Source organism: Acomys russatus, chromosome 3 (genome assembly GCF_903995435.1).
Source record: "Acomys russatus chromosome 3, mAcoRus1.1, whole genome shotgun sequence".
Classification (NCBI taxonomy): domain Eukaryota; kingdom Metazoa; phylum Chordata; class Mammalia; order Rodentia; family Muridae; genus Acomys; species Acomys russatus.
The window spans coordinates 46250642-46274282 of record NC_067139.1 but is presented as its reverse complement, the minus strand read 5'-3'; the positions used below and the strand labels follow the sequence as shown (position 1 = coordinate 46274282).

Genomic DNA, 23641 nt, shown 5'->3' with positions numbered 1-23641 from the left:
AGGACACACACAGTGGTGAAGGAGAGAAGTTGCCCTCTGACATCCATCCACACGTGCGCACTGGGGCAACGTCAACCAACACAGGGTGAGAGAAATAAATAAATAAATAAATAAATAAATAAATAAGTGTAATTAAGAAATCACACGTGCTAGAAATGCTGCATTAAATTTATCTCCAGGCTTTGTACATAAGGTGCATAAGTGTCATCAACAAATCCCATGTTTAAACTTGAGTCCCAACACACACATGCACACACGCACACACGCACACATGCACACATACATACACACACGCTTTGTCCCAAGCACTGTTTATAAGGTATGCATGTATGTGTATGGGTGTGTTTGACCATGTGTGTGGGAGTATACATACATTCATATGTGTGGAGACTGACACAAACACAGAATCCTTAGAAGCATGTTCACCTCCAATGAGACATAGTCTCTGATTGCCCTGAAACTCACCAACAATGCTGGACTAACTGGCCAGCCAGCCCTGGGAATTCTGTCTCTACCTCTCAACACTGGTATTTACAAGCAAACTTCCCCATCAGTACTTTGAAGGCATTATTTTATGTACCCATGTGTTTTGCCTGTGTATGTGTGTGCACCATGTGTATGTTGTGCCCACAGAGGCAAGAAAGGGGCATTGCAGACTTACAGAGAGTTACAGAGAGTAAGCCTCCATGTAGGTGTTGGGGGAACAAACCTAGGTCCTAACTGCTGAGCAACTGCTCCATACCCCACAACAGCATTTGTAGTGCGGTCTGAGGACTGAAGTCAAGGCCTCATCTTTGTACAGCAAGCACCTTCCTGAGGAAGCATCTCCCCAGCCCCAGGCTCCTGCACTTTGGGAGGGATGGATGCTCAGTCTATACTCATACCAAACAGGAATGGTGTGACTCAACATCTCCATCCAAAATAAAACTAAAGTCCCAGCCAGGACCAAGACAGAGCATCTCTGAGTTCTCACCTTTACGCCTTGCCCCACTAAGCCTCAATGACCCCACCCATATTCTTGTGGCCAAGGCTACATAGAAAGATGTATAGGGAGCCTGCCTGCTTCAAGCGTTCCTCTCAAGCTCATCTCCACAGCAGGGAGGGGTACTCAGAGACTTCCTTTTCATCACAAGGCAGAATGACAGCTGTTCTCAGCCACCCTCCCTGCATCTCCTGGGCAGGCTCCTCCCACGGCATCCATCCCATCACTCCAGACTTTAGCATCTTTGTCCTCCTTGTTACCCACACCAAACAAAGGACACCTGTTCACCCTAACAAGCACATGGTGTGTGAGCGCTACCTGATACCCTCAGCAGCCCCAGTGACCCTGCCTGCAATCTTGACCTCTTGATGTACACCAAGGCAGCAGAGCCAATCTGGGCAGATCTAACAGCTTTTAGTCAGCATTTTGTCTGCCTCTCCTGTTTCCATTTTCCATTCCAAATGAAGAACATCAGGCCCCAGTGCCCACTGGCTCCACACAAGGGGTTTTCTTACCCACAGGTTCTGTCACTACCTGGCAGAGCTCGTGTGCCTGGGAATGTACCTCAGTTGGGAGAATGCTGCCTAGCATGTTCAAGACCTTGGGCTCAGACCCAGACTGTAAAAGGAATGGCTGCACACACCTCTCATCCCAGCACTTGAGAGGTAGAAGCAGGTGGATCTGAAGTTCAAGGTCATCCTTGGCTACTTAAGAGTCTGAGGCCAGGGGCTAGAGAGCTGGCTCAGTGGTTTAGAACACCTGCTGCTGCCTTTGCAAAGGACCTGGGTTCAATTCCTAGATCCCACATTGTGGATCACGACCCTCTGTAACTCCAGTTCCAGGGAATCCAGTGCTATCTTCGGGTGTCTACAACCAATGCACATGTGTGGTACTCAGTCACACATGTAGGCAAAACACCCGTACACATAAAGTAAAAAAAAAAAAAAAAAAAAAGAATAAATCTTAACAACAACAACCTCAAACATGAGAACGTGTCTTGAAACAAACAAAATTGTGTGTGTGTGTGTGTGTGTGTGTGTGTGTGTGTGTGTGTGTGTGTGTGTAACTGTATCATCACTAAATATGCACAGGCATTTTCGTTTTCCATTAGTCTTTAAAAGCAACCATGTGACACAAGCCTTTAGTCTCATCACTGGGAAGGGAGTAGGAGGTGGATCTCTGTGAGTTTGAGGCCAGAGGTCTATGTAGCAAGTTCCAGGCCATCCAGGAAAACACAGTAAGACCCAGTTTTTGAAAAAAAAGAAAAAAAGAAAGAAAGAAAGAAACATCGACAAACACTATTTGCATTGCATGTAAACATTAGAGAAAGTAACCTAGAGACAGCTTGACATATACACAGGAGGACATGTTGTGTGGAGACTACATGCAAATATTACACGACTTTGTTTAGGAGCATTCAACCTCTGTGCGTTCTGGCGTCCTTGTGAGTACAGGACCCAATCTCCCATAGGCACAGACAAAAAAAGCAGCACAAGGATGGAGTGCACAGAACATGGACTGTTTGAAAGAGCCACTGGCTAGCACGTGTTAGAGACAGAAACTTAACATCCTATGCCCGGAGCTGAGGTACTCAACTTGTGGTCTTCTGATTGAGAATGTTTCCCATAGGCTCATGGATTTGAACCTGGGCCTCAGGTGGTGAGAGTATTTTGGGAGGTTATGGAACATTTACGATGTGGAGACTCGCTGGAGGAAATCCATCACTGGGGGAGGGCTTAGTCCCATTTCTAGTCTGCACTCTGCTTCCAGTGTACGGTTAAGATGTGACAGGCCAGTTTCCGCTTCTGCTCCCTGTTTCCGTGCTTTCCTCACTACTGTGGACATTCTCTCTGGAACCATAAAACACATAAACTTTCTTCTACAAGTTGTTTTTTCTTTTCCTGGTGTTTTATCACAGCCACAGAAAAGTCATGGATACACCACTCTATACAGACGCAGAGGCCATCATCTCACCCAACTGACCAAATGAGTACACCATGGCATTAGAGCTGGCACCACGGGAATAACCTGGAGCTCAAAATTACCATCCTGCCTGGCAGTGTGCGAACTCACAATAGGAACTGAGCTTTGGCCAGACAAACTCTCAGGAAAAGCAATGCACAAGCATGCAATGGTGCTAGAGAAATGCTGGCCAAGCACCGTGGTGTGTTAGCACCTCTTTAGACAGGCTTCTGTGGGCTAGATGCAATCTCTTGGAAGACCTGCAAGGCCCCATGTTTCAGATCACTGAAGAGCTTTGTCAGTGTGACCCATGACCCACAGTCCAGAGAAGCCAGAGAGAAACCCACTGTCAAAACGCAGCAGGATGCTTACTCACAGTCAGTAACAACAAAGGCCTGCCTTTCAAGTGCTTGCAGAGACGCCTGTGCTTCCTCAAGCAACCTCACAGAACATGACCACTGCCCCACCTCATGAAAGGCAGACCAGCATACAGTGCAAAATGACCGTGATGCATTAAAATAGGACTGCACATATGTGCCTTTTTTTTTTCTTTTGAAGGGAGGGTGTTGCTGTTCTTTAGTTTTGCTTTGTTGTTGTTGTTGTTGTTTTTTGTTTTTTGGGGTTTTTTTGTTTTGTTTTGTTTGTTTGTTTGATTGTTTGTTTTGAGACAGGGTTTTATTGTGCAGCACCAGCTGGCCTTGAACTCACAGAAATAGGTCTGCCTCTGCCTCCTGAGTGCCAGAATAAAAAGTGTGAGCCAACACTGCCCACCTTTGCGCCTCTGCTTTTAAGGCCATCATTGTAACAACCAGTTTCTTTTATCAGCCCTAAGTTTTGAAATTAGAAAGAATAGGATGCCAGTGTCATGTAGGAAAGTCACACGATCTGTCATCGGGAGGGCGATACAGACTTCAAGTGCACTCTAACAAGGCCTATCTGATACAGACGTCATGCATGCCATATGAAGATATGACATATGCATTGCATGCAAGTCACAGGAGTGATTTTAAGCTTTATAGTATTGTGTTAAAAAGTTGAAAGATGTAGCTAATATTAACTTTAATAACATTTTCCTTTAATATCTGTAAAGTATTATTTCAATAGGCAAGCAATATAAATGCTAAGGTATGCATGCTCATGTGTAGATGGGTGCATATCTGTGGGCTTGTATATGAGGAGGCCAGAGAACAACTTGGGATGCCATTCCTTACGAGCCATCCACCTTTTTCATTACAATGTGGTCTCTCACTGACCTGGAACTGAACACAGATCCTCTGGATTCACTTTGTAGACCAGGCTTTGTAGACAGAGATCCGCCTGTGTCTGCCTCCCCAAATGCTGGGATTAAAGGCATGCGCCACTAAACCTGGCTCCATGGTATAACATTTTAATGAGATAGTGTACATACTTTTTCCTATGTGTTTGAAGTCACCATGTATTTCATACTGAAGTACATCTTAGACAAGGCATGCATCCCCAGCAGGTACCTGACATTAGTGGCCACCATACCAGGCAGAGCAGCTCAGGAAATAATCCAAGAACACCAGAAAGGGACCTTTAAGAAGACAAAGATACATCCAGAAAGCCAACACAGGATTGTTTGATGGCATCTAAAAAATTGGTATGTGCCAAACACCAAGAATGTGAATCATATCTGTTACAGAAAGGAATTCCTCAAGCTCCCATCTCTCCTCTCCAATTTCCTTTTTAAAAAAAATAATAATCCCCACCAGAGGACCAATCAAATTCTGAGAGATAGGCTACCGTAAAGGCACGAATGTATTCAGAGTAAACACAGATACTTCGCCAGGCATAAACAGAGGAGCAGAATCCATTAAGTCAGTCACAGTTTTAAAAACTGCTGTCACTAAGCCTGTACTTAACACTTACTTAAATAGCTAAGAATTCAAAAAGGTGTCGCTGCAGAATACAAACAGTCCTACAAGAACTATAATCTGACGCAAAACCTCTGGGCTTTGAAGAAAGGAAAAAATAGGTGAGTAATTTTAGATCCCTAAGCCTCTATCAGCGATCTCACCAATTAGAATATGATGTAACCACCCTAAAGAAATTGAATTCTTTGTTCCCGAATAAACAAGCCTGAGTCAAATATGAAACAAAGTCAATCTCGTGAACCAGGAAATCCTAAAAATTGCCCATGTAGCTGTACATATATTTACAAGGATATAAAAGCCTGTTGGATATGCTTGTCTTTATTCTGCTGTTTCTGAAGGTTCGCTGTGACTTAGTGTAGCATAGCGGTGGCACAAAAGTCCTCCCCTAGGCCATCTCTAAACCCTCATTCAGGCTTTCAGGAACAAAGAGCTCAATGATGATTAGCAATGTCTGCCACTACTACAGGAATGGGAACCCTGAGCTCAAATACCAGCGTCTGGCCCCTGTGTAGAAACCATAAGATGCTGTGTTTCTTTGAATGTTGCTGTCCCTATGCACCCAGAGAACATGATGGGCCTCATAATACCACAGAGCTATCTTGAAAGGCGTAAGAACCCTACTCACGCTGATAATTTCAGCCATAGATTGTCACAGTATGCCAAGAGTACTATATTAAGTAGGAAGAAAGCCTGTTCCTACAGACCTGTCCTTCAAGCTGGCAATAAACAGAGCAACTCAAGTCTTAGTGGCTGCTACTATTAAAAAATAAAATTCCCTCCAATGTTCCATGTGTTAAAGGTTTGGTCACTCCTCCATGCCACTGTCAGATGTACCCCACCGGAAGGATGTGTCCTAAGGGTGAAGGAAGCATGTCCTTGAAGGGAATACTAGGACCCCGCCCCCTTTCCTTCTCCCTTGCTTCTCAGCCAAGATGGTGAACAGACCTGTCCCATCACACGTTCCCGCCATGACATTCCACCTCCATCCTGGTCCGAAGTGACAAGCAGCAGCCATGAGCTAAAACCCATTACATCAACCACAAGCCAAAATAAAACTTTTTCCTGCTTTTAAGGTGACTATCTGAGATATTTGGTCACAACAACAGAAATCTTGACTAAATTTTTGGCCAAGAAGAATATGTCCCTTTGTCTACTACCTGTTCTGCATGGAAAGCAGGGCAAAGCCTGGCAGCACGCGGAAAGCCAGCTCTCTAGCTGCTCTGCCAGCCATGTGGTCTGTGCTCTCCCTGAACTCCCCTGCTCTCACTCCCAGCTCCACAGGACTGCACAACATGAACAGAGAACATACATTTTTCTTTCTTTCTTTCTTTCTTTCTTTCTTTCTTTCTTTCTTTTTCTTTCTTTCTTTCTTTTTTGTTTGTTTTTTGAGACAAGGTTTCTCTATGTAGCCCTGGCTGTCCTGGACTAGCTTTGTGGACCAGGCTGGCCTCGAACTCACAGTGATCTGCCTGTCTTTGCCTCCCAAGTACTGGGACTAAAGGCGTGCAGCACCTGGCTGCACAAGCCCAGCTGCAAGAGCATACTTAATTAACACAAGCATTTGTTTCACAAGTATGATGATGGCTGATGTTGAGTGTTGACTTGACCTGATGAGAAATGCTTGGGAGAAGAAGAAAGCACAGATCTGGGTGTGTCTGTAAGGCCTCTGACCTCATCAATAGGTTAATCCACTGATGCGTTCACAATGTGATGGCATCACTGGGAGGTGGGACCAGCTGAAACAACAGGGAGACTACAGTTGTGTCAGGGTTGTCAGGGCCCCTCGCTGTATCCCTCTGTTTGGCCACACCATCTGCTCCACCATGGGCTGAACACTCTGAAACCGTGAGCCAAAATAAGTTAATTTCTCTGAGAAGCTGTTTCTGTTAGCTATTTTGGCCATGATGCAGAAGAACTAACTGGGATAGTAAATCCTGAGCTGCAGCTATTACCTGCAGCAGGGCTCTTTCCAATTTTCTCCATATGCAGCTCTTTTTTGCTGATTTGCAGCCATGTCTCACTTTATTCTTCTGAGGGATCTAGGAGGTTGACTCATTATTTCCAGTTTGGGATTAGTTTGTTGTTGTTGTTGTTGTTGTTGTTGTTGTTGTTGCTGTTGTTGTTGTTGTTGTTTTCTTTTCTTTTCTTCTCTTTTTAAGATAGATTTATTTATTTTATGTATGAGTGCTCTATCTGCATATACACCTACATGCCAAAAGGGTGCATCAGATCACATTATAGATGGTTGTGAGCCACCATGTGGTTGCTGGGAATTGAACTCCTCTGGACCTCTAGAAGAGCAACCAATGCTCTTTACTGCTGAGTCATCTGTCCAACCCCTCAGTGTTTCCATTTTAATGGCAAAAAAAAAAAAAAAAAAAAAAAAAAGCCAATAAAGGTAAGTCTCTGGGCAAAGACAGTAAAGGATGGATGAAGTGCATTTGCCACTGCTCTCCTGTCCCCACAGAACCTTGCTTACAGGTTATCAGGCATGAGAGAAGTACCTCCATGGTCTTCTCCATTTATTTGGTGAGAGCACTAGAGCAATCAGTTTTCCCTTCGCTTTGTACCAAGAGCAAAGGCCAGGCCCTGCTTCCTAGCAAGGAAGAAACTTCACTAGCTGAAAAGTTCAGCTTTTATGAATCAAATAAATAAAATATGTGCAGAGGCCTATAATGCTAACCTACCCACCTCTATTACATTCAATGGTTTCAGTGGCTTCTTCCAAATTGGCCAATTGAGAAAATGAGGGGCTGATGTCTAACACTCAAAGGAGTTTGCACACTCTCCACTAATGGCCTTTATCCACATGTAAGTAAAAGAAAACAGCTAGCTTTACAGGAGAAAACAGGGGAGTTGGTGTGAATTTTTTTTTTTAAAGGCAGGTGTCTGGTGTGGTCTGGAAGCCATGGTCCCTGTCACACATTTGCCATCACCACAATACACTGGTCAATGCACACCACAGCCAAGGCACTAACTAAGATGGTCAGCTAGCAGCTGTCACTGAGGGGAAAGTCAGCTGTGGCAAGGCCTTCTCCCAGACAGCCTGCCCAAAGTCATTTCCAGACAACAGATCACCTCCATCTCTGTGCCCCACCACCAGCTGGGGCTCACTCTGCTACCCTCGACATGTTCCACGTCCCTGCTTCAAAAACAAGCAAAGCAGAAAAGACGGTGCCAGGTCTTGACTAAGCCTAAATCAAGGTCATCCTTGACACCCTGACCACTGGTTGGATAGAATTTACTTATTTCACAAGAAACAAGGGATGAGAAGAGCTAGTACCACTATATGGTACCATCATGTGACCCTGCTGTTCCCAACACAGCTGCTCTGTAATCAGAGTATATTTGGCTTAGACACCTTGGGGCTAGCAACAGAAGGTAAAAAAAAAATCCTCCCTCTCCCTCTGCCCTCTGCTCTCTGCCCTCCCCTTCTCCCTCTCTTGCTACATAGCACAGGTTGACCAAGAACTCATAACCCTATATTCTGAACTGACAGTGCTCCATCATCACACCCAGGTAGTATTTCCTATTAAAGATGGGCTTCCACCACCATGACATTTACCCTCAGCTTTCTATTAAGAAATGTTAGTTAACCTTGTGTAATGCAACTCCTAGGAAGATAAGCAACGTGAGGTTCCTATACATACAAAGCTATTGGAGGTCAATAAACATCCCAGGGTACTGTTGGAGAAAAGCATCTCTTTCTGGGTAGCCTTGGCTGTCCTAGACTGAATTTGTTTACCAGGCTGGTCTCTAACTCACAGCAATACGCCTGCCTCTGCCTCCTGAGTGCTGGGATTAAAGGCGTGAGCCACCACGCCAGGCAGGAAAGCATCTCTTCATCCTGTCAGTCCTCAACCAAAACTGTTGCCCCTCTCCACTGAAGGAGCAGCTGAGGGAAAGAAGGGGGTGAGCCTAAGGAGCATCTCAGCAAGTTGCTCTCCCTTCCCTCTGTCAGTCAAAATCTGTCCACAACCTCAAATACAAAGCTCAGGCTTCCACATGCTGCCCTTGGTTTCAGGCTGGAGGGGCACTGGATGCATAAGCAAAAGGAATTCAGTACCAGCACTGGAAACAAAAAAAGAGCTGGGGCATGCGTACAAGCCAAGTGCTATGTGGGGAGGGGTGGGCAATCACTGAAGTGTGCTGGCCAGATTCCGTGAGACTCTGTCACATGGGAATAAGGCAGACAGTGATAGAGCAGGACCTCTGATGGTCTCCTCATGGGTACATACCCACACAGACATACACACAGACATACAAGCAAACACATGCACACACACGGGCACATACACACACATACGAACACATGCATGAGCGCGCACACACACACATCCCTACATGAATAGAAAACAAGATATGCGATTGCTATCACTTACTATAAATCCATTTATTAAAAACGGGAAAGGGCAGGGATACTGAATGAAAAATAAAGTGACAAGCAGCCCACCGATGTGGCATCTCCTATATTAATCTACACAGATCTTACTGCACTGACCAGGCCTTCACCCAGCACCCCACCCCAAATAATCCCACTCTTAGGTAGTTGAATAATAGGAAGGTGGCAAAGGTATACTTTGGAAATCAAATAAGACTTTCTCAGATCTCTGGCTTTAGTTGATCAAGCCCACAGTTACCTAAAATCACCAATAGAAGTCACCACATGACTGTAAGATATTCAAACAGCAGGATATTTGTGGAGCCAAAAAGGAACCAGAGCAACTGTGACAATTGAGCCCAGGCTGCATAGGCCTGACTGACAGGAATAAAGTCACATCACCAGCCAAGAAGGCACATACTCAAAAGCATGCATGTGTGTGCAAGTACACACAACCAGTCCAAGCTTACAAAACCATACACAGCGAAAGGAAGAGGAGAGAGAGAGAGAGAGAGAGAGAGAGAGAGAGAGAGAGAGAGAAAGAGGAAAGAGAAAGAAAGGCTTTCCCTCAGTAAGAAATCACCCAAACCAAAGTAACAAACACCTCAAGAGACCAGCCCAGTCTTGTAAATAACCACTGTGGGCCAGGTGTGTGCCCTGTCCCTAGGGAGCAGCCTCCATGTACTTCCAGGCTGCGGGTGTTGCCAAGCAAGGATGGGGACTCCAGGACTCCCGCTTTTACCTCCCAGTTTCTAATGAGTAACCCTTTCATGAGAAGCTGCTGTGTGGGCAGCGACTGACAGCTGGTGTGGCCACTGACTCCAAGGTGCCCCTCCCCCAAACTGCTAGGCAAGCTGTGGGTTCTCAGAAAGCATCCACTAGCTGCATGAAAGTCAAATGCCCTTTTCTTATTTTTAGCTTTCAGTTTGTGTGGTGTAAGGGTGTTTTGGCTGCACTTAAGGCTGTGCACCACATGCATGCCTGGTGCCCTCGGAGGCCAGAAGATGACATCAGATCCCCTGGAACTGAAGTTACAGACATTGTGAGCTGCCACATGGGTGCTAGGAATCTAACCCAAGTCCTCAGGAAGAGCAGCCAGGGCTCTGACACGCCCTCTTCTGGCTTCCTCAGGCAATGCACAAATGTGCTGAACAGACAGGCAGGCAAGCAAAAATCCCTACAAATAAAATTTGAAAGCCACAGAAAACCGTGTTGATGTGCACAAACTTACATCTTTTGAACTGTATTTCAGGATCAATAAAGCTAAATATTTAGTCAAAAAATATAAAGGCAGGCAGGCAAAGTGGCACTCATCTGTAATCTAGAACCCATGGGGCAAGGGAGCCAGAGGATCCTGAGTTCTGGGCTAACCTTAGCTATACAGTGTCTCCAGTGAAAATTAGGAACAGGGATGTAGCTTGGTTGGGAGGATGTTTACCCAGCATGTGCAGGCCTGGGAGTAGACACCCCCCCCCCAGAACCACATAAATGGGGCATGGCAGCATATTCTTGTAATCCCAGCTCTTGGAGGTAGAGGCAGGAGAAGCAGAAGTTCAAGATCATCCTTGGCTATATAGTGAGGTGAAGGCAAATTTGGAACATGTAAGACCCTATCTATATTTTATTTTCGGGTTTTCAAGACAGGGTTTCTCTGTGTAGCCTTGGCTGTCCTGGACTCACTTTATAGACCAGGCTGGCCTTGAACTCACGGCAATCCGCCTGCCTCTGCCTCTGCCTCCTTGAGTGCCACCACATGTGTGCCAGCATGCCCAGCTCTAGAATATTTTTTAATTAGCAAAAGTAATAAATAGCCCAGGGCAGCAGTACTTGGCTTTTACAATCCTGTTTAATTGGCTAGTACCAACTGGATACTGGCAGTGAAGAAACAGGCTGAGGAGGAGGAAGAAATGGTATAGCTGCCTATAGGATTAACTGGCACTCAGGTTCCAAGGCCGGCTGCCCTCTTGTACCACCTCTGCTGACCCCTTCCTCTTGTCAGCAGGCCTAGTTTTCCCTTCGCATGGTGTTGCTCCACCTACAGTGGCTCATTCGGCCTCACAACAGAAAAGCCATTGGTCTTGCTCAAGCCTCCAGCCTCACCCACGTCTGCTGATGCTCAAGGACAGGAGTCAGCTAGACGATGCTCCCAGCAGGTGTGGGTCAGGCGCCTGTTCTCCACTACGGCATGATGTCCTGCCCTGGGATGACTTTGCCCTGCACATCTCACTCACAACTCAAGTGCCACTACAGACAGGAATCAGGGACAATGGTCTTGTTGTTCACCATTATTGCTAGGCCTGTCCCACAGGTGCTCAATTACCTGGGCTGTGCTCACTCTCTCTCTCTCTCTCTCTCTCTCTCTCTCCCTCTGTGTGTGTGTGTGTGTGTGTGTGTATGTATGTGTGTGTGTGTGTGTGTGTGTGCGCGCGCGCGTGCATGCGCACGCATGCCTGAGCGTATGTATGTACACCACATGCATGAGGGGCCCACAGAGGTCAGAGAGGGATTTGATCCACTGGCATTCTAGTTACAAGTGGTTGTGAGCTGTAGCACAGGTCCTTAGGTAGTTGGAACTGAATCTACGTCCTCTGCAAGAGCAGTAAGTGCTCATAACCACTGAGCCAACTCTCCAGCCCCATAATTATGTTTCTAAAAAGAGAAGAAAGACAAAAGGTCTGAAGGCGCAGACCAGTGATAGCGTGCTGGCCTACCATGCACCGGCCATGACTGATCCCTAGTCCTACGGGAGAATGCGTTTGCAAACATCACAACATCAATATCCGGTATCCTCGCATCACATCGCTTACTACAGAAAGAAGAGGTTCCATTTTTAAAGATTGTTTTTTATTATTTGTAATTATGCATGAGGTGTTAATGCACACACAAGTGCATGTGCTGCCGGAGTATTGACGCCTCCGCTCTCCTTAAGCTGGAGCTGCAGGCTGTTGTGGGTGCTGGAACCAAACTCTAATCCGCTGCAGAAGCAGCGTGGGCTTTAACCATTGTGCCATCTCTCCGCCCCCTAAGGGAGAATATGTTTTATTTCTTTTCAGTATTAGAATTGAGCATAGCACTTCAAGCATGCTGGGTAAAAGTTCTACAGCTGAGCAATACCTCCAGCCCTCCTTTTAGCATCTGAGGAAGAGTCTCAGTAAGTTGCCCATGCTCCTGCTTCAGCCTCACCAGACCTGTACTACCAGGCCAGTCCCCCAGCCCCATAGACAACCCCATCCAGAAATATCCTATAGCAAGAAAGCAAACTCAGGAAAAAGTTACCAGGCACCACGCCTCGCACACTGGACACTTGACTTGCACAATACACAAAGGTCACAACCCCTCCAACAACCCAGTGAACCCTATAACTCCCAAAAAATCTTATAAATAATTTAGCTAAAGATGAGGAAAATAAATCGAAAGAAACCAAACGTCTGGGCTGGGGATGTGGTTCAGCTGATAGAATTCCCACTTGAAGAGGGCCATGGATTCAAGCCCCAGCAGCACTCACATGCCTAGGAGATAGAAGATCAGGAGTTCAAGGTCATCTTTACCTACTTTATAGGTTCAAGGCCAACTTGGGCTCCATGAGATCCTTCCCACCCCCCAAAAAAAGAAAGGGAAGAAAAAAGAAAAAAAAAAAAAAAAAAGCTCTTGAGTAAGATCCCACAGCTGGTAAGTAGGCTCCCGAAAGCTAGTTTTATACTCCAGAAGAAAAAAAAAATCCAGAACCCACCTTATCTCCAGCCACGGCCAACTAACTCCCTCGGCCCGGTCTCTCCAGACCTGGTAATTCGGAACACGCAGCCCACACCACGTGATACAGAGGATCATGAAAGGCACAATAGTCAAAGCCAAAACCGGCTCTCAAATTACTGAAAAAGTTGGGTGTGGCAGCATATGCCTACAGTGCCAGCACTCACGAAAGAGGAAGCTGAGGCTGGAGGATCACACGCTTGGCTACGAGGGAAGATCCAATCTCAACAATAAAACAGATCTCAAGTTACAAACTGGTGGCTAAAGTAAAAAATGGCCCCCAAAGGTCTAGAAGCATTCACTTCCTCTGCCTGCAGATCCAGATGTAGCACTCCCAGCTCCTTGTCCAGCACCCTGTCTGGCTGCGTGCCACCATGCTTCCCACCATGATGACAATGGAGTAACCTTCTCAACTGTAAGCCAGCCCCAGTTAAACTGTCGTCCTTTAGAGGAGTTGCTGTGGTCATGGTGTCTCTTCACAGCAACAATAACCCTAACTAAGACACAAACCCAATCAATTTACGTTATGTATGTCATATACACAATTTACATGGCTCACCAACAAGAAAGGTAGACTGTTTCTATCCCCATAATTAAATAAAGCCCCATACTGATTGCATCGCCTCCTCTTTCAACCATGGCTAAGGCAACAAGCCCTCTCTAAAAAGCATAAAAGACCACTCTCTAAAATGCATAAAAAGACTGTCTGGAAGGACTGGGCACTCAGCTCAGTTGGGGAAGCACTTGCCTTCCAGGCCAGAAAGTCAGGAGCCTGATCCCCAAAACTCAAATACACAAGCTTGTGAACTTAGTAGTGATGGGGAGGGGAGTCAGGGGGTTCCCTGCAGCTCCCTGGCCTGTTCTAGTAGGCAAGCTGCAGGCTAAAGAGAGACCTTGTCTCAAAAACAAGGTAGACAATACCTAAGGACCAGCACCAAAGGGTGACTACACACACACACACACACACACACACACACACACACCACCCACAAATACATACGAACTAACTAAACAAACTTTTTAACAGAAAAGATCTTGAAAGACAACTTTGTTTTCTCACTCATCTGTGTATGCCTCATAAGATGCTAATGCTGTGTCCTTTACCCAAATTCATCCAGATAAATCTATTTACTGATTTAAAGGTGCTGTAGGCTTTATGAGGCAGTCACATGGGAAGCCAGACAGCTCTTAGATTCACACAGTAACAGACAGGAATTCCTCAAAAGTACATATCCACGCCTGATCCAGCAACCTGCCTCCCTGCTCGTCAGAAACATAGTATCACAGGCCCAAAATAAGAGTACTTGTCCTATTTTCTCTGAGGAAGTGTTACATATTCCATGAACTGTGCTTTCATTTCTTCTTTTTTGGTTGTTAGATTTCAGCAGCCAACTGTGTCACTTTGCTACTCCCCCAAAATAGCTCAACTGAGTAGTTTAAAATCACATTTTGTTGTTGGCCAGAAAACTGCAGTGCTCTGCTGACTTCAGCCTGCAGAACTAGGACGAGAGAGCAGGAGCTGTAGTTGGCATGGTGTCTCCTGCATGCCCTGCAAGTCCAAGTCTGTGAAACAGAGACTGGCATGTTGAAGTGCAACACAGATGCAAATACCCCAATACCACTGCTGGCTCCTCCTTAGTCCACCCCACCAAAACCCAAAAAGACAGTCACAGAGCAAGAATGTGTCTGACACAGAAGCATGACGACCTAAGTTTGGGTCCCCAGCACCGACATGAAAAGCCTGACACAGTGCCACAAATCTGTAATTCCGATTCTGGTGAGGCCAAATCAGGAGGCTCATTGAGGCTTGCCCAGCTAGTCTAGCCAAACAGGTGAGACCCATGTTCCCTGAGTGAGCCTGTCTTAAATTACAAAGGATAGAGTCCAATTGAGGAGGACACTCAACATCAACATTTGCCCCCCTCAGGGTGCAAGACCAAGCCACTCCTTGTACCTAAGGATCAGGAAGATTGCTATCTCAGGCCCGCAGGAGGTTGAGAAAGCAGAATGTGGAGAAAGACCATCTTAGATGTCAACAGGCAGAATGCTTGCCCCTCATGCTGCCCTGCCTCCTCATCCTCCACAGCAAAGCCAAAAAGAAATCTTGTTAAACATGTTCATATCAAAGAAAGCAGGCACTCAGGAGGCAGAGGCAAGCAGAGCTCTGTAACTTTGAGGCCAGCCTGGTCTACAAAGTGAATCCAAGATAGCCAGGGATACACAGAGAAACCCCTGCCTCGGAAAACCGGAAAAAAATAAATAAATTAAAAGTCAAAGAAAGCAGTCCTGTTACTAAATCGCCATCCTTCCCTGGCCCACTCTTTGTATACACTCCTATCCAAACTCGTTCACATACATAAAAGAAACATGGTTCATTTACTGGGTTAGTATTTACCTGTGCACAGAGCTAAAACCTTGAGCACTTTCCCCTCACACTTCATAAAGACAGGTACTAGTGTTCTTCCTTTCCTCAAGCAGGGAGAGAGGCGGGAGGCACAGAGAAAGAAAAGAACTCGTCTGTGGCACCACAGCTAGCAGTGCAGAGGCAGGTTGGCCATAGAGGATGAATTCCTACTGACATCTCTAGATCCCTGTATAGCGCTCAAAGGCAACCTAGTTTAGGGAATAATAAAAACAACAACAACAACAAATCATGAACAAGTTCCAGGCTCCTAGAAGAGCTCCCCTGTCTCTGTGCCCTTAACAGTGCAGTGGCTCTAAGGAAACTGACAGAGGAGAAAGCTGTGTGAGTTGCCTCCTACATCTGACCCCAAGAACAGTAGGTGTACCCCAATTCCAAAAGCGAAGGCAGGCACATACACTGTGCAGTCAGCAGGTGTCCTACTCTTCCATCAAAGGAGCATTGTCTGAATAATTTTCAGTATTAGTCCTATCAAGTGCAATTGCCATAAAACTCTCAAGCTTCCACAGGCCTGGAGGCATCTTACATCAAAACGAATTTTTTTTTTTTCATTTCTAGTAAGCATTTTGCTACAAATGATACCAAGTAAAATGGCCCCTCCAAGGCTGGGTGTCCCTAAAGGATGGGCAACCCTGCAGCTACTTCAAGCTGCACTGCACAGCCATCATGGAAAAGGAAAAAGCTCTGTCTCATTCACAGCTGGGCATTGTGTTGCAGAGGCAGGTGGATCATTATGAGTTCTAGGCCAGTCTGGTCTACATATGAGTTCTAAGCCAGCCAGAGTTAGACAGTAAGTCCTTTCCATCCATGGAATGAACAAACCAAGACTCTGTTACATACACACACACACACACACACACACACACACACACACACACACTCACACACCAGGGTCTATTTAGTATAAAGTAGCATCAACATTGCTGTGTAACTATGGATAACCTTGAAAATCTCTACTCACTCTCTCTCTCTCTCTCTCTCTCTCTCTCTCTCACACACACACACACACACAGACTCACACACACAGAGACTCACACACACACACACTACCTAGACCTCCCAAGTGGTACTTCACCCAGTTTATACATGCATGTTGGGGTCCAACCCAGAGCCACATTCCCAGACCACCTAGGTCTTTTCTCAATGTGTAATCCATCTATTCTTGCTACAAGATGCTACAAGATGCTTATCCTCTAAGACAATTAATATCTGTCTAGTCCTGAGAATTTGGAACCAAAGAATTAAAAAAAAAAAAATGAGAAAAAGGGTTGGAATAAATATGGGATTTTGAATAAACACTTACCTTTTTTGGATTTCTTTTTTCAGTACTAGGGATCAAACCCAAAGCCACAGTGAAATGCCTTTTTATTTACAGTGGGTCATCTTTTTTATGACAATACCACATAAATGTAATACCAAAATTAATTAAAAATAAAGTTGATAACATGTTTTGTTTTGTTTTGTTTACAAAGAGACACTTGATTTTAAGGGCACAGAGAACTGTCACGGCATCCCATGAAGCCCCCAGCAGGCAATGTAGCTGCTCTCATTTCTGAGACTGGGAACAAGAGTCTTTGCTTTGCTTTGAAACAGGGTTTCTCTGTGTTATAGTCCTGGCTGTCTGAAACTCACTTCATAGACCAGGCTGGGCTCAAACTCACAGAGACACACCTGCCTCTGCTTCCCAAATGCTGGAGGCCTGTGATCATTAATCCAGTCAATGCATCCTGCAGATCTAGAATAGCCAACATTAATATAAGACGCTCCCACTTAGTGCTGAGCCAAGCCCAGTGACCAATGCCAAGCTCCACTCTCCTTAGAATAACTTTCACTGCAAGCTCCTCCCTCTACAGCACATGGCTACTACCTTGTCAAAGAGCAAGGGCAGAGGGAGAACTGAGTGCAAAGAACTTCTTCCTTGGCTTTGTTGTATGAATAGAAACACATGCCCTTTATTCTCTGCTCGAGCAGAGACAGAATTCAAGGATCAGTGATAGCACTCAGCACCCAAGAGTGGTCAACCCGGAACCAAACTAGACCACAGGCTGACTAGATGACATCACCACTGTAGATGGAGCTGATGCCCTGAGATCTTCCAATAAAGCTTCAAGTTAGAAATACAAGAGCTATGGCCCAAGATACACACACCTGTCATCTGCACCTTGTATTACATTGCCCACAGGCTACTATTAAACCACTGGACAGAAACACAGAATAAAAGGCGCCCAGAATAAAAGCATGCCTTCTTTTTTACCACGGAAGGAATGTGTTACAGACCAGCCCACCTACTTGGCTCGGTGACCTTTCCTACGCAGACAAAGGTTCTGGTGGGTGCCAGGCAGTTTCTGTGGCTAAAGAGATGGTGGCAGGAACACGGGGAATGCAGGGAGAAGAAGCCAATACCAGGTGCTGTATGGCACAAACATTCCTTTCAGTAAATGTGTGGGTATAGGCGATTTTAATGTGAACTCAGGAGCCACAGACGTGTTAAATCTGTTTTGTTTTGTTTTGTTTTGTGGTTGGTTTAATTTTTTTTTTTCCTGTTTTCTATTTGCTTTTCCTCACAGCATTAAGTCATCAATATTCCCTGAACAGCTTCACGTAAGAAACACAGTCTCTGCTTCAGTGTATACGGTGCTCTCAAACCCCTACACTAAATCCCCCTCCTTCAGAACAACCAACCTTTTTTCTTTCCAAGATACTTCCTTTATTTCAGAAAGACTCAGGTATCCCTTCGCGTATTTATGCCTGCTTGTCCACATGCCTGTCTGTGTTTGGATTCTAACTTCAGCAATCCTCACAGTAAGCAATGTCCAGAAGGAGACATCGAAGATTTGGTTCTGTAAGTGTGTCAAAGGGTAAAGAAGTCTTCTTTCTCACAAGAAACACTTGGGGAGGGGTGAAAAAAAACCTTTCAAATCTCATGCAGCTTCTGAGAGAAAGTCTAAGAGTGTCCAAACTCTGCTCCTGCCTCTGCCTCAGGAGGTCCCAGAGACAGCCTCCGAGGTGCCCCAGTCGCATCTATGATAACTGTGGAAGCCTGTTGCTTGCCCAGCCAGCACTCGCTGGACAGCAGACGAGGATCACACACAGTTCTGACACATCTAGGCCAAAAGTAGTCAGGCCTCTGCTTCTGAAGTACTCCAACAGCAACCTGCTAGCTGTAATGTCATCTCGACTCAGAACATCAGAATCAATGAGAATTACTCTGAGGGCCAAAAGAAGAAAAGAAATTGGTTTCTGTGGTTCTGTGCGAACAGCTAAACAACGCAAAATAGATTGTGTGGGGGACAAAACTTAACCCTTTTAAGCAATGGGTTTTATTACATCCTGTCAGAGATGATTCAGTTCTTAATGCCTAGGAATAAAAAGCAAACATTCAAATCAACCACACTCAAAATTTTATTTAAAGCCCTATGCTGACACTGAGCTTGTAACCCCAGTACTCTTGAAGACAGGAGGATCAGGGTTCCAAGTTCTACCTCAGCCTAGCTCAGGTTAGAGGCCAGCCTGGGCTAGATAAGACTTCTTCTCCCCTCCCACCCCACCCCCGCAAAAAAGAACAGTATTATGGAGGTTGAGGGTACAGACAGAAACACTGACAACTGTTGGGACGTGGGAGGAAATATCTAAGAATCCACTATGTGTCGCATGTCTTCCCCATACTAATGCTTTAGATTTAGAAAATGCAAAGTGCCCACTGTCCTGTTTGACAATACTTCCCCTCAGCGCTTCGAAGACATCATTTGTAGCACCAGCTGTGGCAGAGATCCCACACTCGCCACTGCGCTGTTCAGAGCTTAAATAACCCTGCTTCCGACCGCTGGAAAACACCCAAGCCCTAGCTGTTTCCACAGGCCTCCCTAAACCACAGCAACTGAGTTCTGATGAGGAACTGGGGGGCTCACATGCCAGCTGAGAAGTTGGTAAGATTCTAAAAACAAACAAACAATATAATCAACACGATTGAAAACCAAAAGCTAAAATCGTTAGCTAACACACACACACACACACACACACACACACACACACACACAGAGAGAGAGAGAGAGAGAGAGAGAGAGAGAGAGAGAGAGAGAGAGAGAGAGAGAGAGAGAGAGAGAGACACACACACATTTCTGAAGCTGTGGCAGCAAGAAGTGCTGGGTCCCAAAGCGAACGACTGTCCCCAAGGGTTTTCCAGCCTACCATGGGCGGCAGCATCGAGCTGTGGGCACCGCCTAGCGTCAGATGTCTTAGACCCCCAGCCTGGCCACCTGGACGCTTGTGCCCCGACCCCTTAGTGTGCAGGTGGTTGAGACTGTCTAGTGGAGGCAGGAGCTTGACTAGTGGCTCTGGGGCGCCCCCTGAAGTCCAGCAGCACCTCACCACCCTCGGGGAAACCTGAAGCCAGCATCTCCCAAGGCTGACTTTTTAACTTTGCCTGACTCCAAAAGCTGTCTTAGCAGCGCCTCTTACAAGAGCCCCTTGGCTCCCGAGTGAGGGAAAGAGCTACTTACTTGGAAGCCTGGGCTGGGACAGAAAATGAGGAAAAAACTGAAACTGACCAAGCCTCGGCAAGAAGGCATCCCTAGCGACCCCATACTGGGTTTGCAAGCTTCCTCAGACACCAGAGGAGGGAAAAAACATTGTAGAAAACATTGGCTACAGCCTAGAGAGGTCAGCCAGAAACGAACTGCAAATTTCTATTTTTGCAAGGCTGCCTCCCACCGCCCCTATTGAAAAGTGACCCTTACTCACTCAACTGAGGGTGCACCGGAGCGCACTCAGCTGGCAAGTCCCTGACAAACGGGGTTGGGGGTTATCTAGGCAAAGCTAATGATAAAAAAACAACAAATGCTACTAATGGTCTCTAAGGGAGAGGCGTGCTGATTCTCATGAGAGATGCACCTCAGCTTCTACTTCCATAGAGGCAGCACCCTAGTGGGCAAACCCCAGGCCTTCTATTGAGTAGGCACGCACACCATCGCGGGAGCTCTGTTGACAGCTCCGGAGACAGGAGGACGCGCGGAGGAAAAGGATCCCAAGAACCCGCAGTGTTCCGTCCACTGCCCCTCTCGACCACCCTCAAACCTTCAAAGAAGGGACCACTCAATGCCAGTCCCCTTAGAGCAGATCCCTAGGGGACAGTAAGGGTCCTCGCTCCTGGCTCCTGGGTGGATGACCGGGTTGGGGGTACCCGCTGCACCAAAACCCCGCGCTCCGGCAGCCAGAACACAAGCTGCTATTAACCAGTGAAAACGGAAACACTGTGGCACGTTTCTTTTTCTTGATTAGAATAACCGCCGCCTCCAAATATTCCAAAACAGGCGGATGAGAAAGCAAAAATAAAAAAACACCCAAAAACAAAAACAAAAACCCGGGTGTTCTGCCCTTAGGAGATCGAGGAAAGAAAAGCAAATCGCGCCCTCTCCCACCCCTTTCCCTGATCCAGGACAGAAGACGTGGCCTTCACCCAAAGAGGAGCTGGGCAGCTTAAGCGAGGCTCGGAGCTGCAGCCCTCGGACGCAGCAAAAGAGGAAGGCGGCTGGCCTCTGCCCTAACCCAGGTTGGGGGTGGGGGGGAGTGCGGAGGGCTAGGAGTGGAGGGTAGCCGAGCTGCACACCGCTACGTGCAGTGATTTAGGATTGTCGTCAGTGGCCAATATTGTTCCAGCCTTAACCTGGCTAGAAAATGAGCGGGTCTGGGTCTCTCTCGCAGGCACATTCAGCCTGCAAAAAGGGCAAAGATGAAGGGAGGGAGGGCACACCAGACAGAAAAAAAAAAAAAAAATCTGCCCGGACGCCAAAAGCAACCCAGCTGCGGACCGGTGCCCTGCACTTGGACCCCGGCAGCTCATCCCAGGAGAGTGGGACAGAAAGGGGCCGCGAGCCCAGAGAGGCACCGATCTAGCCCAAACTCCCGGCTCAATGTCCCCTGCCTTCCCGCAGTCCCCAGGCCTCCGCGTCCAGGGAGCTGCCTCGCGCCAGCACTGAGGCGTAGCCCGAACCCCAGCCCGGAGCGAGGCTGAAAAGAGACGGCCCCGGCCCCGGCCCTGGCCCTGGCGACCAGACGCCTGCTGCTCCCCACATCCTGACTCCTCTGCAGCCAGCCTCCGCCTTCCATCTCCCCAAACATCGCCCCCTCACAAAGGGTCGGGGGATGCAAAGTGATCCCCCGTTATGAGCTCTTTCTATGATCGCTGGAGCAACGGGAGCACCCAAGATTACTCAAACCAACAGAGCATCCTTCCCACAGCCAGTCTCCCCAGACACCCTGCAACTCTAACCCTCCCGATCGGCAAAGCAAGTCGCCTTCCCCCGCGCCGACTCCAGCTGCTCCGAGCTTCCCAAGCCACAGTCGGAGCAGATCATTGAGACCCCAATCCTCCTTCCCAGTCCGCCACTGCTTCTGCCCTCCCCGACTACCGGAGCCAATGAAGCAGATCTCTCTTTCCTCCCTGCTAGCCCGACCCCCCTTCACCCTCTCCGCGGTCCCTAGACTGGCGCCCAAGCTCAGCGCCGGGCGACAACTCCGCATACCCCGCGCGCGGGATGGAGCCGCGTCCCATCGGCGGCCCGCACTCACCCGGGAAGCACACCACATAATGGAGCACAGAACTGGTGATTTTCAGGAACAAAATCCACCAACACGGTTCCAGTAACCTCCGCATGTCCGAAAACGCACATCGAAAAGAGAAAAGCAGGGCGGTAAACTTGTTGAATAAGTTCTTGCTTCCGAGCGAGGCTCCGCTAAGCCTGGAAGCTTTCTCGGCTTGCCCGCCACACGGGGACCCCACGCTCGGCGAACGGTCCCGCAGGAATCCGAGAAGCTGCCAAGCGCTCCCGGGAAAACCTCAAAAAGTGACCGGGAATGCAAAGCCACGCTAGGGACGATCCTCTCGGAGAAGAAGGGCTGCTTTCCGCTCAGACACAATCCAGCCGATAGGGCAGGGCGAGGAGAAGGCGCACGGCGGCAGTGCCCGGGGCCGGGGGCAAGCAGGGACCGCGGGTGGTGGCGACTAGCAGCCGAAAAGCCCCAAGTTGAGTCGGCAGCGCAGCGCAGCCCGACAACCGGCGGGCGACGACGAGGCTGTGCGCGGCGCGGCGGCTCCGGGCTTCAGGCGGGCAGCTCCTTCCAGGGCCCCGGCAAGGAAGGAGGCATGTCTGCGAGCGGGGAAAGGGAGGGAAGCGGCGGGGCGGAGCGCAGAGCCCCCCAGAACAGAACCGGCCAGAGAGGAGCAGGGAAACACAAAGGATCTCAGAGGGGCGCCGGGGCGAGGGCGCCTTCAGTCCATGCTCCTGAAAGTTGTGGCTCCGGCGCAGGCTGGGGAGGAACCGAGAGCGCGGGGCTGGAAACTGGCCATGCCTCCATACAGGAAGTAACATGTGAGCATGGATCCTGGCAGAGACTTTAAAGCCGGCGAGCGGGCGAACGAGCGAGCTGGGGGCGCGCGGCGTCGGGGGCGCGCAAGCACGGGCGCGCAGTGACGCGCATCCCCGGGCTGCCGCCGACGGGGGCGCGCGTTGCATTCTCTTAAAGAGGCCGTGCTGGGCTCCAGCTTCCAAGGGCTTGCACTACTCGCCTCTACAGGCGTGCCCAGGGCTATGAGTGTAGGTTTAGGGGAGCTGGTAACCCTGGCTCTGTCTAAGACAGGAAAGAGACCGGCTGCCTTCCAGGGTCAGCATGGCTTTGCTCCATTTGTTTTCGAGCTCTTAAAGACGAAGTGTTCTGCGTGGATTCGGAGAGATTCCCTAGCTTGGTTGTAGCTCGTGGATCTGAGACTTGGGGGAGGGGGAAAAGGGTGGCCCTGTTGGACTCTGAGGGTGAGGAAGGGGCCTCCAGGTACCTTTTTCAAGGAGAGGGTACTTCCTTATGGCCTCACCACCTTAACTGTGCCTCGGCGGGGTGCACCTCCGGCGCCCCCGTCCTGATGCATTCCCGGGCTAGGAACAAAGCCCAGCGGCCTTTGGACTCAGGTTTCATTGAGATTGGATTTTTTTTTTTCCTTCCCTTTTTCCAAGCTTCCATTGGTTGGGTCTATGGCTAGGAGATGGGGGCGGGGGGGGGGGGGCGGGGAAGAGAAGGGATTGATCTCAAGCTTGCGAAATCCAGCCCCGTCCCACACCCGGTTTCCCCAAGCCACGAAGGTTTGTAGCGGAGTTTTCTCAACTCTCCGCTTCAGGGAGAAGGTGGCTGCACCTTGGCCTGGTTAGGCAGAGGGCGAATGAAGCGCGCCTCTCACCCGGGGCAGGGGAAAGCAGCACCCC

General features: G+C 48.1%; 1 protein-coding gene across 2 annotated transcripts in view; it reads right to left on the bottom strand.

The window, feature by feature from the left end:
- Ptprg (protein tyrosine phosphatase receptor type G) overlaps positions 1 to 22434 on the bottom strand; it is a 684777-nt gene extending 662343 nt beyond the window's left edge. The window contains exon 1 of one of the 2 annotated variants that reach the window (XM_051139706.1): positions 21960 to 22434. In XM_051139706.1, coding sequence (XP_050995663.1) covers positions 21960 to 22044 — 85 coding nt within the window. In that variant the 5' untranslated portion in view covers positions 22045 to 22434. The remainder of the gene's footprint in view (positions 1 to 21959) is intronic. The other variant, XM_051139702.1, reaches the window with a different exon arrangement.
- Positions 22435 to 23641: the final 1207 nt, after the last annotated feature.